The 12,732-nt window shown below is 44.6% G+C and overlaps 1 protein-coding gene across 4 annotated transcripts in view; it reads left to right on the plus strand.

Moving 5' to 3' along the window:
• LOC115653048 (general transcription factor IIH subunit 2) overlaps positions 1–12,732 on the plus strand; it is a 33,230-nt gene that overhangs the window by 10,823 nt on the left and 9,675 nt on the right. For 3 of the 4 annotated variants that reach the window (XM_030565683.1, XM_030565682.1, XM_030565684.1), the window contains 5 exons: positions 4,156–4,246; positions 4,394–4,481; positions 5,138–5,245; positions 6,521–6,584; positions 10,995–11,098. In XM_030565683.1, the coding sequence (XP_030421543.1) occupies positions 4,156–4,246; positions 4,394–4,481; positions 5,138–5,245; positions 6,521–6,584; positions 10,995–11,098 (455 nt within the window). The remainder of the gene's footprint in view (positions 1–4,155; positions 4,247–4,393; positions 4,482–5,137; positions 5,246–6,520; positions 6,585–10,994; positions 11,099–12,732) is intronic. The other variant, XM_030565685.1, reaches the window with a different exon arrangement.

Here is a 12,732-nt window from a genome sequence, read left to right on the forward strand (position 1 = left end):
CTGGAGGGAGGTTCTAGCCACCTTCTTTCCTTCTTCAAGAAATGCGGCAAATTCCTGGCGAGAGTCCGGGGGTAGAAGATCTGTGAATCTACCCACCTCTGCCCAGGTGTTGTAATTGTAACGGCTCAGGAGAGCCTGCTGGTTGGCCACCCGGAGCTGCAGTGCACCTGCCGAATATACCTTGTTGCGCAGTAGGTCCATCCGCCTAGCCTCCTTTGATTTGGGGGCTGGCGTCTGTTGGCCATGGCGTTCCCTCTCGTTGACTGATTGGACAATTAATGAGGAGGGAGGAGGATGAACATATAAATATTCGTACCCCCAAGAGGGCACCATGTATTTTCTCTCAACTCCCTTTGCCGTAGGGGGAATGGAGGCTGGGGACTGCCATAAGGTGTCAGCAGTGGCCTGGATGGTTTTGATGAAAGGCAAAGCCACCCTAGTGGGGGTATCTGCTGACAGGATGCTGACAACTGGGTCCTCAACCTCCGGGACTTCCTCTACGGGAAGATTGATGTTGAGCGCCACCCTCCTAAGGAGGTCCTGATGGGCTCTGAGGTCTATTGGCGGGGGCCCTGATGATGATGAGGTCCCTGCCACTGCCTCATCTGGGGAGGAAGAGGACGATACACCGGGGATGAGCGGGTCCTGGATGGCCTCTTGCTCCTGGGTCGGCTCCTGCTCCAGCGGTAGCAGGGAATCTGGTGGATGGGTTATCAGCTCCTCTGTCCCAGCTGGAGAGGGACAGCTTATGGTGGCCTCTGGAGCTCGATGCTCTGAGGAAGCGGAGCGGGTCTGAAGCAATGGGGCACCCTGGGCCTGATGGTACGCCCAGGGTGTCCAAATGGACCACTGGTGAGGGCCCGGGTTCAGACCGGACCTCCTGGAAGACCCTGGAAGGCACCTCCGTATCTCACTCCTGGTCATAATAACTATCCGCGTGAGAGGACACTGACGACTGTCTTTAATGGGGACCGGTGCCAGTATTCGTAGCAGTATCGAGATCTGGACCTGCGACCAGACCGGTGCCGGGAGGTCGACCGAGATATCAAGTCTCTCTGGTGTGAACGGCTCCGAGAGGTACAGTGCCTGGATCAGCGCCGAGAACTGGAGCGGTGCCGTGGATAGTGAGGTGGAGAGCGGGAGTCTGACCGGTGCCGTGTAGGGGAACGGTGCTGGGACTGCGAGCAGCGTCGAGAGCGGGAGCGGTGTCTCGACCTGGAGCGTCTACGGGACCGCGATCTTGAGCGGTGCCGGTCTGCTGTGCCGACGGACGGTGGTCTAGGCAGGGTTGGCTTGCCCTGAGATTGGATTACCCGCACCGGCGGTGCTGGGGGTAGAGGCAGTGCCGAGTCCATCAAGGCAATTAAGTCTCTCGCCGCCGAATACGCCTCTAGCGTGGATGGCATGGTGAGCTCTACCGCGGTACACGCCGGGGACCTATGAGGCGCCGGACTCGACGGCCCTTGTGAGACCGGAATCAACGGTGCCGATTTAGTCAGTGCCGCGGCAGGTATTGGCGCCGGGCAGTTCGAACTGGGCGCGCTCTCTGGCTGAGGCATAGTTGGAGCCAAGGCAGCAGAAGTCTTGGCCTTCTTTGACCTTGGGGAGAGGGAGTGACGCGGAGTTGACTTCGGTGTCGGCCGGTGCCGAGAGTCCTTAGGCGTGCCGGTGCGATCCGGTGCTGTAGGGGTGCCTCTGTTCACCGACTGACCGGCGCTCGGTGCCGAAGGTGGCGGTGTCAAGGCCACCTCCATGAGGAGCTATTTTAGTCTGATGTCCTGCTTCTTTTTAGTTCGTGGCTTGAAAGCTTTGCAAAAAGGGCACTTACCTGTTGTGCGATTCCCCGAGGCACTTTAAACAGGAGTCGTGTGGGTCTCCTGTTGGCATCGGCCTGTGACAGTCCAAGCGTGGTTTGAAACCCGATGAGGTGGGCATGAGCTCCGGCGCCGGGTGTGGGGAAGGGGCTACTCCCCGAACCCCACTAAGTAGTACTAAATTAACTATTAATGTAAGAACTTACAACTAAATCTATCTATCTATCTATCTATATATAAAAGAACAATAACTATGTACACGATAACGAGAAAACTACAAGTAGCTAGGGAAGGTGGAGGTCAGCTAAGCCGCACTCCACTGTTCCAACAACCGACACGGGCGGTAAGAAGGAACTGAAGGGTGGCCGGGTCAGCTGGGGTATATATACGGTGCCATAGCAGCGCCACTCCAGGGGGCACCCAGCTGACCCACCGAGTGTTGCTAGGGTAAAAAAGTCTTCCGACGAACGCGCACGCAGTGCGCGCACACCTAACTGGAATGCATATGAGCAATCACTCGAAGAATTGTCATTTAAAAATAAAAAATTAAAGCATTTAATATTCCCAGACAAAAATCTGTTTATGTTGCTGTTCAGATGGGAGTATGTAATTGTTGTTAGGAAAAATTGGAAGCATTATTTAATATTAGTAAGAACTGGGAAACTTTGGTTTTGTCTCTATAAGAGCACAAAGTATTTATCAAAACATATAAACAAAACATAACTGTTAGTTACCTATAATATAAAGATCAAATGTCCCCTTGTCTTTTGGTTCACTCCGTTTCAGCACCTTAGAGAAACAGTTACTGCCAAAATTAACATTCTGAGTATTTCTGTATAGGATTTCAGTCTCTTCTTTGAAGAGGTAGGCAAGACCACAGCTGTTACATGCAAAGAGCTGAAAAGTGCAGATTTTGAACTTTTAACTGCATATCCATTAAAGCAAAGAACATATTACAATTTTGTTTTCTGCACAGTAAGTGGCTCAGCTCCTCCGATATGAACAGACTTTTCATGGAGCAATCCAAAGCTGTAAAGTCAAATGGGAAAAATGGTGTAAGTAATGGTCTGTAGGAATGGTTTTAATGAACTCAGCTATGAGGCTAGGACAAATGGAACCTGGGTTACTATAGCAAAAGGAGCAGTTTATCATAATTAAAAAAATAATTAATCATCTGTAAAGGTCCCACTGAGGATCCAAGCCCCATTGTGCTGGGTATTGTACAAACACAGCTGAAGACAACATAGCCCCTGTCCTAGAAAGGATAAAATCTAATAACAGATGAAGGTTTGGAAATGGGGATATAGAAGACAGGTAAACGAACAGGATGATGAAATACCATCAATTTTGTTAGTTTCCTATTTTTTATTTTTAACTATTTATTTTGAATTTGGCTGTAGAGGTAGGGTCTGGGGGAATGGCAGGAGTGGGGGGTTAGTTAAAGATATGAGAAAAGGAAGGAGGAGGAAGAGGAACAGTCATAGCTTTCCACCTGCGGCAAGGTCATCTGGCTGGGTTTTGTATGTATCACATGAAAAGTGAGTTTTAAAATAGTAGCTTTTTAGATTTTTTGCTGGGAGGGAGCTTGCATGGTAAATAAGTGGCATGAGAGAAAGAATGGATGTTTGAGGGAGAGTCTAACTGGTGAGCAAGAAAGGCCAAGAACAATGACAGTAAAGGATGTGGTGGACGTTGCAGTAAGTTACAAGGATGGCTATTTAGAGTGGTTCTAAATTGTTAAAAGCCTTAAAAGGAAATACAAGAAGCTTGTTGTCTGAGTTGATGATGATTTGTTTTCCTATAGAGAGTTGAAAAGAAAAGAAAAAATATGATCTTAAAACATTTGCTGTATTCTGATATGTGGAAGTGAGAGAGACAGAAAGACACTAGACAGTGAGGATCCACTCTCTCTGAAAGAGATCATAGATTTGCATGTCCGAATTGACCACAGAATAATGGGTTTAAAAAAAAAGAAAAATGCTCGGAGATGATTTGTTGTGGTCGTGTCAGACTTAATCTAATTTTTCCCTGGAGGACTGTGGTGGGATAACTTCAAGAACTATAACAAGCCATCAACTTGAAAGGGTTATTTCAGTAGGTTAGATTTTTGGAGAAGTATGACCTTATTGTGGGAGCAGCTCTCTGAGGGATTTACAGCATCCTTTGGTGTTTGTGGGCATTAGCCATGTGTTTTTCTGAATTTTGTACAACTGAGTACTAGGAAATGTTACTCTTGGGGAGTCTTAAAAAGCCACAGCATCAGACTTCAACATACGTGTATGTAATTGTTATATTCTTAGTTTATAGCTAATTTAAATATACATCTTTTTACCTTCTATAGGCACATGCCAGGACATACAAGCAGAGAGGTTTTGATTATTTTCAGTAGCCTGACAACGTGTGATCCATCTAATATCTATGATCTAATTAAGGTATAGAAGTAAAGAATTAGTACTTCTTTTAAAAAAAAATGTTGATGCATCATTTTTGTGATTACTTTTAAATTGAATATTTATATACCTTTTACAGTTTGCAGTTCTGCTGATGCATTCAAGTGTTTTTTGTTTTTCTATGTGAAGTGTTTAAAAGCAGTTAAGATCAGAGTATCTGTCATTGGCCTATCTGCTGAAGTTCGAGTTTGTACTGTACTTGCCCGAGAAACAGGTGGTAAGTATATAGACTGATTCTGAACATATGTCAGTAATAGTCATTTAAGTCTAAAAGTAAGTCTGAAAGATATGACAATTTTTAAAAAATAAATTCTGATGTTTAAGGAGGATGTATTTTTTTGAACGTACTGTTGTGTTAAGAGACTGTTTCATAATTGCTCCCTCCGTTTAAAGAAGTCATACAAATTCAGTAAATTTGATATGTAACCATAGTTGCTGATTTGGAAGAGAGATGATTAAAGAAATAAGGATACTTGAAAAAGTCTGTAAGCAAACTTCATCGTATAAAAATTAATAAATATATATTACCATTAGTGACTACAATGGTTAGTTAGCGTGGAGAAGGAAAAGTAGGCTCTCACTATCTAGCTTTTAGAGGTACGCAGTCATACTTGTATATTAAAAAAAAAAATGCAGTAACTATAGGTAACATCCCATATAGTTTGCACTATTAGAATTATACATTTTTGCTTAAACTGTTTTCAAGCTTTGCCTAAACTTGATTTTTTCCATGTTTTTTTCTTTCTTGTTCATGGTTCTGTTCTCAGTAAAATTATCCATACGTTATTTGAACAGGTGTTATGAGTGTGGTGCTTACCTTTTCTTAATAAATGAGTCAGCGGAGAGTCATGCATTTTTTTTCCTCCTTGGTAGGAATGTACCATGTAATTTTAGATGAAAGCCACTATAAGGAGCTGCTGATGCATCATATTAGCCCTCCACCTGCCAGTTCAAGTTCTGAATGCTCCCTCATTCGAATGGGTAGGATCTTGTTTTATTAAATTTTAAGTGCAAGATTTAAGAATCTTTGGTGTAACATCCTCTTTTGTGTCTTCTGTATGAAAGTAATATGAACAAGGAAGCTCTTTGAAATATGAAAAACATATTGATGCATAATTGTTTTCACTTTAATTTTTCAGTTTTAGCAAATTGGATTTTAACATATCTAACAGTATACCTACAAACCATTTAGCTATTTAAATTAAAAATTGAGAATTAAAACAAAAGAGACAGAACTCCATTTTAAGTGGGTAGTAACAAATTTTACACAATATTTCTTTGTGCGGTAGTGGAAAAATGTGATATGTAAAATATTAAGATGATAAACCTAAAAAGTGTGCCTCTCCATTTGTATTTCTATTTGCCATTTTATCCTGATGACTGCCTTCTGTACCTAGGCCAAAATCCACGAGCCTTTTAAATTCATGCCCGTATTGCTTGATTAACTTGATTGGGCATATATTAGGAGAAATCTTGTCAGCTTGTTCCTTTCTAACAACTGGAATGAGCTCCTTTGCTTCCTTGTGATAGAAAAAGAATTCTGAAAGAGTGAGCCTGAAGCTAAGTAGCAGCACAATGTTCTGCTGCAGTGCCATTGTGCAGGCTTGTTCCCCATTTTAAAACAACTTTGTTTTCATTCGTCTAAGTGAATAAATACATAAAAAGTAGACATTTGTGTGTAATCATCCTTATAATTAAATGTTTTAAGCTTTTGTTTTTTCAGTCTAATCAGTGTTACAGTTTTTCTTATTACTATCTCCTTAGTTGAGATGAGCTATACAAATAATTACCAGAGGAGGACTGGAAGCTACCTAGGACCTCCCAAAAAATATTGTATTAGTCATCACACTGCATTCAAAGGGATCATGTCTCTGAAGTCTGAACGTTAAATTAGTTCCCTTTAATTTCTGACTTGAACCATAGTTCCCTTTAATACATTGCTCTTTCTTCTTCTACTATCTCACCTAATTTTCTCTGTAATTGTATGCCAAAAAAATTGGGGTTTGTCAATTTCACTCTAAGTGGGGGAAAAAAATTTTTTGTAAGGAGATGCAATACAGAATTTGGAGGCAGAAGAAGGAAGAGAACACTCACGATGGATTTAATATCTAGGAAAAGGTTTATTGACTTCTGTAATAACATGAAATATTTTAAACAGTAACCCCTAACTTTTTAACTTCTCCACTCAAATAGGAAGTTTGTTTGTTGTATATTACCAATTCATATACTGATGTAATATTTTTCTTGTCTCCTAAGGTTTTCCTCAGCATACCATTGCTTCGCTCTCTGATCAGGACGCTAAACCATCATTTAGCATGGCGTAAGTAAAATATGGTTACTTTTAGGCATTATTAGAATTCTGTGGTATCTAGATAAACTTAGAAAATACTGTATATGCACTGAAAGGTACAAAACATCATGAAAATGGGTAGGCAGCAGGTGTGCTGTGACCGCTGCTTATGACATTGTTCATAATGAGAGACAAAGTGGGTGAGGTAATATGTTTTATTGGACCAACTTCTTTTGGTGAGAGAGAGAGAAGCTTTTGCGCTTATACAGAGGTCATCTTCAGGTCACTGTGTACAACTGTTCATAATAGTCTCATTTTATCTTGTACTGCGAACATCTGTTTGTATCCAGCTGTTGTCTCTTATCTTATACTTCCTTAGATTTTAAGATCTTTAAGGTAGCAATCATCTTTTGGTGGTTTTATAGTGCCTAGCACAATGGGACTCTGATCCCAGACTGGTGCCCTTAGAAGCCACTGCAATACATATACACTTTTTACTATACTATAGCAAATAATATAAATCAGCATCCGTAAACGTGGTGATGAAGAGAGAATACGTGGAACTGAGTCTTCCATTAGTTTCATTGATAATGTATAGTGAAATTGAAAGCTTGATTAGTAAGAGTGCCCTTCTTTGTGAGAAGAGGAAATAGAGGATTTTTTTTAAGTTTCAGAAGGAAAAAAACGGTTACTCACTTTCTCATAACTCTTGTTCTTTGAGATGTGTTGCTCATATCCATTCTAATTAGGGTGTTTGCGTGCCGCGTGCACAATCGGAAAGTTTTTTTCCCTAGCAGCACATGTTGAGTTGACTGTGGAGCCACCTGGAGTTGCACCTCCATGGCACTCAATATATAACCCTGCCAACCTGGCACCTCTTCAGTTCTTTCTTGCCAGTTATTTCAACAGAGGGGAAGGTGGCTGAGTTTGGAATGGATGAGAGCAACACCTTTCGAAGAACAACAGTTACGAGAAGGTGAGTAACTATTTTTCTTCTTTGAGTGATTGCTCATATTGATTCCATTTAGGTAACTCCCAAGCCTTACCTAGGCAGTGGAGTCAGAGTTATGGAATCACAGACTGGAGCGCTGCTCTGCCAACGGCTGCATCGTCTCTAGCGTGCTGAGTCATGGCATAGTGAGTGGCAAAGGTATGCACCAAAGACCACATTGCCATCCTGCAGATCTCTTGGATTGGCACCTGGGCCAGAAATGCTATCGATGATGCCAGTGCCCTTGTGGAGTGATCCGTGAGAGCCAGGACTGGAACGTTGGCTAATTCATAGCAGGTGTGGATGCAAGAGGTAATCCACGATGAGATCCTCTGCAACGAGACTGGGAGGCCTTTCATATGGTCCACCACCACAAAATAGCTGGTTCGAATTTTGGAATGGTTTCATGTGTTTTGATCTAAAAGGCGCGCATACGGCGAATGTCTAGAGAGTGGAGTCTCTGTTCCTGACTGCTTGCATGTGGTTTGGGGTAAAACACAGGCAGGAAAATGTTCTGGTTAGAGTGCAATTGGGACACAACCTTTGGAAGGAAAGCCGGGTGAGGCCTAAGCTCACAGTGTATGGAGAGTCAGAGGTGAGGGCCTTGAGCCCTGGAACTTATCTCACCAAAGTAATGGCAACTAGGAAGGCAACCTTCCATGATAAAGGGGTGAGAAGGTTGCCAGCGGTTTGAAGCGGGGCCCCATCAGTTTGGAGAGAACCAGGTTGAGGTCCATGCAGGGATTGGCTGCCGAACCTGTGGGTACAGACACTCCAGGCCCTTCAGGAAGTGGCCAGCCCTGGGGCTGGTACAGAGGGAGCACCCAGCTGCTTCTGGGTGGAATGCAGAGATACATGCTAGGTGTACCTTGAAGGAAGAAGCAGCCAAGCTTTGCTGCTTAAGGTGTAACAGATAGTCCAGGATGAGAGGAATGATTGTAAACCTCTTCCACTTTGCCAGATAGGTGGCCTTAGTGGAGGGCTTCCTGTTACCAGGTAGAACTTTCCTGACGGAGCTCGAGAGCTCTTTGCGGTTTAGCCATGAAGCTTCCAGGCCGTGACGTGGAGAGACTAGAGATCTGGGTGATGAAGACAACCGTGGTCCTGGATGATCAGATCTGGGAACTGCGGCAACATGACCAGGACGTTCATCGACAGATCCAAGAGGGTGGTATATCAGTGCTGGCATGGCCATGCTGGTGCTACTAGTATCATTGCCGCCTTCTTCCTGCGGATTTTGAGCAGGACTTTGTGTACGAGTGGAAACAACGGGAATGCATATAGCAGATAGTCGGACCATGACAGGAGGAAGGCATCCGCGATGAGCCTTGGCTGTGGTTTTTGGAAGGAGCAGAACCACTGGCACTTCTGTTGCTTCGAGTGGCAGAGAGATTGATGTGGGGAATTGCCCACCTCTGGAAGATGATGAGGATGAGGTCCAGCTGGATGGACCACTTGTGGTTGCGGAAGGACCTTGTGGTTGCCTCCAGGTGAATTGAGTCGGCTATGCAAAACTCCCGCAGCTGGAGGACTTCCTGACATAGGGGAGAGGAATGGGCTCCACCTTCCTGCTGATTGAGCCACCTGTCGAGGGCTTGGATGACCTATGCTGGTACAGTGACCACCGAGTCCAGACTGTCGTGTCCTTGATGAAAAGCTAGAGACGTCTGAGTCTCATCCTGGCATGCTGCACCACATACGTGCACAACGGTGTGTGATCATGCAGCCCCTTGCTTTGGTGGTGAGGTACTGTCCGAGGCTGCATATGATGTCAGAGATTGTCTGAAATGCCCTGCCCCAAGTCGAGTCCAGCACTGCCCCTATAAGCTCTATTCTTTGAGCTGGTATCAGGGTCGACTTGCTCTCGATTAGACGGAGACCTAGATTGTTGAAGGTGGATTTCACCAGTAGTGTGGCCGGTACAACCTCAGCACCCTTAGGGGTGGGGCGACTGGCTGATGCCTCTGGCACCCTTGGTTTGAACACTGAATGGGAATCTTTTTGGATTGGGTGCCCTGGGCTTAGTGGTACTCCCATGGGGTCCAAAATGGCTACTGCACTGATGCATGCCACTCCGCAGGCCATAACCCTGCACCCACATCAGGCCTTCTATGGGCTCACCGTGGTCAGCCGTGCTCAGAGTGTCTGGACGCTGCCCCCAAAGACAGGAACTGGGACCGCGATGGCCAGGGTGGTGCGGAGCTGGGCTGGGAAGCGGTGCCATGAGACTGGAGAGCAGTGCTGTGACCTGGAGTGGTACCGTGAATAGGGTCTGCATGGAATGGCCGACCGGTGCCAAGACAACTGGAGCCAGGAGTGGGACTTGCTGCGCAGCGAGGATTGGTGCTGCAATCTGGAGCACTGGCATGACTTGGATCTGTGCTGCAAATCCAACTGGTGCCATGAGTCCGAGTGGTGCTGGGACTCAGAGCGGTATCTTGCCTCTGCTGGCGATACTGAAGGACGAAGCGTTGCCAGTTTGCCTTGAGATGGAGCCATATGTTGTGGCGCTGGAGGCTTGGCATGGAGGACTGGGGACCGTAGCACTGTCGTGGCAAACTAGTCCCTTGTTGCCTCAAAGGTGTCTGGGGTGGACGGCAGTTCCACCTCCCCAGAAACCTGGCTTGGGGAGTCCAAGAGTATCAGACTTGACGGTCCGCCTTGGAGGTGCCACTCTAGGGGGCTCCACAGCCAAACCAACAGGTGCTGTTAGGGGAAAAACTTGCCAATGACTGTGCACGCGGCACACACACACACCCTAATGAATCGATGTGAGTAAGAAGACTAGTGTATACTCCATGAGAGAATTAAAATGCATATCTTTAGTTTTTAAGTCAAAACCAGAGTTTCTCTGTGTGAGGAAAAATTATGACTATAATATAGTGGATGCCTTTTATAAAGTCACTTTCTAGAGGTAAAGGAAATTTCAGTTATCTGGGGGAAAAATAATATTTTCTTCTGTTATTGAGGGAAAGCATGGTATGGCTTCTGAGTCAAAAGCAGGTGGCTAAATCAAGCATGAATTTCCTCTCTTGGAAATCCTGGATCACATTTCAAAAAGCTTGTTGAACTCCTCATGATATTTCTCTATTTTGAGTATTTATTGAGAGACAGGGTTACAAACTCCATTACCAGTGGAAATTGATCTATTAGGTAACACTTAATAAATTTCTGAATATTTTGCTACTTAAAAATGGGAAGGTTAATCCCAGGATTTAATTAAAGACCCTGGTAAAGTGTTGGTGTTTTGTTGTAACATTTCATTAAATGGTTATGTCATTGAAGGAAATGTGTATTTAATAGTGAATTTTCTGGTTGATTTGCAACTTCACATCACACCAAACTCTGTGACAATCTCTATGCTCGTTCTCCAGTTCTGTCCAACAGTTTCACATTTGTCCAAGAGATTTCAAAAGTATTGATTTCTTCTCTTCCTTCCCTACCCCCAGGCACTTGGAAAACAACAGTGATCCAGGTCTCACGTTGGGTGGATATTTCTGTCCCCAGTGTAGGGCCAAATACTGTGAACTCCCTGTGGAATGCAAAATCTGTGGTGAGTATAAAAAAACACAAAGTATATAGACTTGGTTAAGACAAAATGGGGAGGAAAGAGAGATGATGTCATGGGAGGGGGGGGTCTACTATAGACCAGCAAATCAAGAGAAGGAGGTGAATGAAGCATTTCTAGAACAAATTATAGAAATAACCAAAATATCAGATTTGGTAGGACTGGGGGACTTTAACTACCCAGGCATCTCTTGGAAAAGCAATATGGCAAAACGCAGAATGTCCAAAAAGTTCTTGTAATGTATTGGGGACAACATTTTGTTAAAGAAGATGGTGGAAGTAACCAGGGGAACACTATTTTAGACTTGCTTCTAACTATCAGGGAGGAATTGATTGCAGATCTGAAGGTTGATGGCAGTGTAGGTGAAAGTGATCACGAAACGATAGATTTTATGATCCTAAGGAAAGGGAGGAGTGAGAGCAGCAGAATAAGGACTTAGACAAACTCAGAGAATTGGAAGGTAAGGTCCCATGGGAGGAAAATCTAAGGGATAAATGAGTTCAGGAGAGCTAGCAGCTTCTCCGAGACAATATTAAAGGCATAACATTAAACGATCCTGATGTGATGGAAAGATAGGAAGGATACTAAGAGGCTGCTTCCGCTGCACTTGAAAATCAAAAGGGAATCCTACAAAAAATGGAAATTGACAAATTGCTGAGGATGAGTACAAAAGAATAGCACGTGTACAAAATCAGAAAGTCTAAGGCACAAAATGAGTTGCACCTAACAAGGGACAATAAGGGTATGTCTACACTATGGGATTATTCTGATTTTATATAAACTGGTTTTGTAAAACAGATTGTATAAAGTCGAGTGCACGTGGCCACACTAAACACATTAATTCGGCGGTGTGTGTCCATGTACTGAGGCTAGCATTGATTTCTGGAGCGTTGCACTGTAGGTAGCTATCCCGTAGCTATCCCATAGTTCCTGCAGTCGCCCCTGCCCATTGGAATTCTGGGTTGAGATCCTGATGCATGATGGTTCAAAAACAGTGTCGCGGGTGATTCTGGGTAAATGTCGTCACTCATTCCTTCCTCCGTGAAAGCAATGGCAGACAATCATTTTGCGCCCTTTTCCCCGGATTGCCCTGGCAGACTCCATAGCATGGCAACCATGGAGCCCGTTTTGCCTTTTGTCACTGTCACCATATGTGTACTGGATGCCACTGACAGAGGCGGTACTGCAGCGCTACACAGCAGCATTCATTTGCCTTTGCAAGATAGCAGAGACGGTTATCAGTTGTTCTGTACCATCTGCCATGCCATTGTAAATTGGCGATGAGATGACGGTTGTCAGTCGTTCTGTACCATCTGCTGCTGTCGTGAGTGCCCCTGGCCCCAGTCATTCCCTCCTTTATGGTTTATCTAAAAATAGAATCAGTCCTGCCTAGAATATGGGGCAAGTGTGCTAGAGAACCAGTGTACCAGAGAGCACAGGCGCTCCGTGTCAGATCCTGCAGAAATGATGAGCTGCATGCCATTCTAGGGGGTGCCCCTGCAACAGCCCCACTCGTTGCTTCCCTGCTCCCCCAACCCTCCTGGGCTACCGTTGCAGTGTCCCCCCCATTTGTGTGATGAAGTAATAAAGAATGCAGGAATAAGAAACACTGAGGTTTT

Source organism: Gopherus evgoodei, chromosome 6, assembly GCF_007399415.2.
Source record: "Gopherus evgoodei ecotype Sinaloan lineage chromosome 6, rGopEvg1_v1.p, whole genome shotgun sequence".
In the NCBI taxonomy this organism is placed as follows: domain Eukaryota; kingdom Metazoa; phylum Chordata; order Testudines; family Testudinidae; genus Gopherus; species Gopherus evgoodei.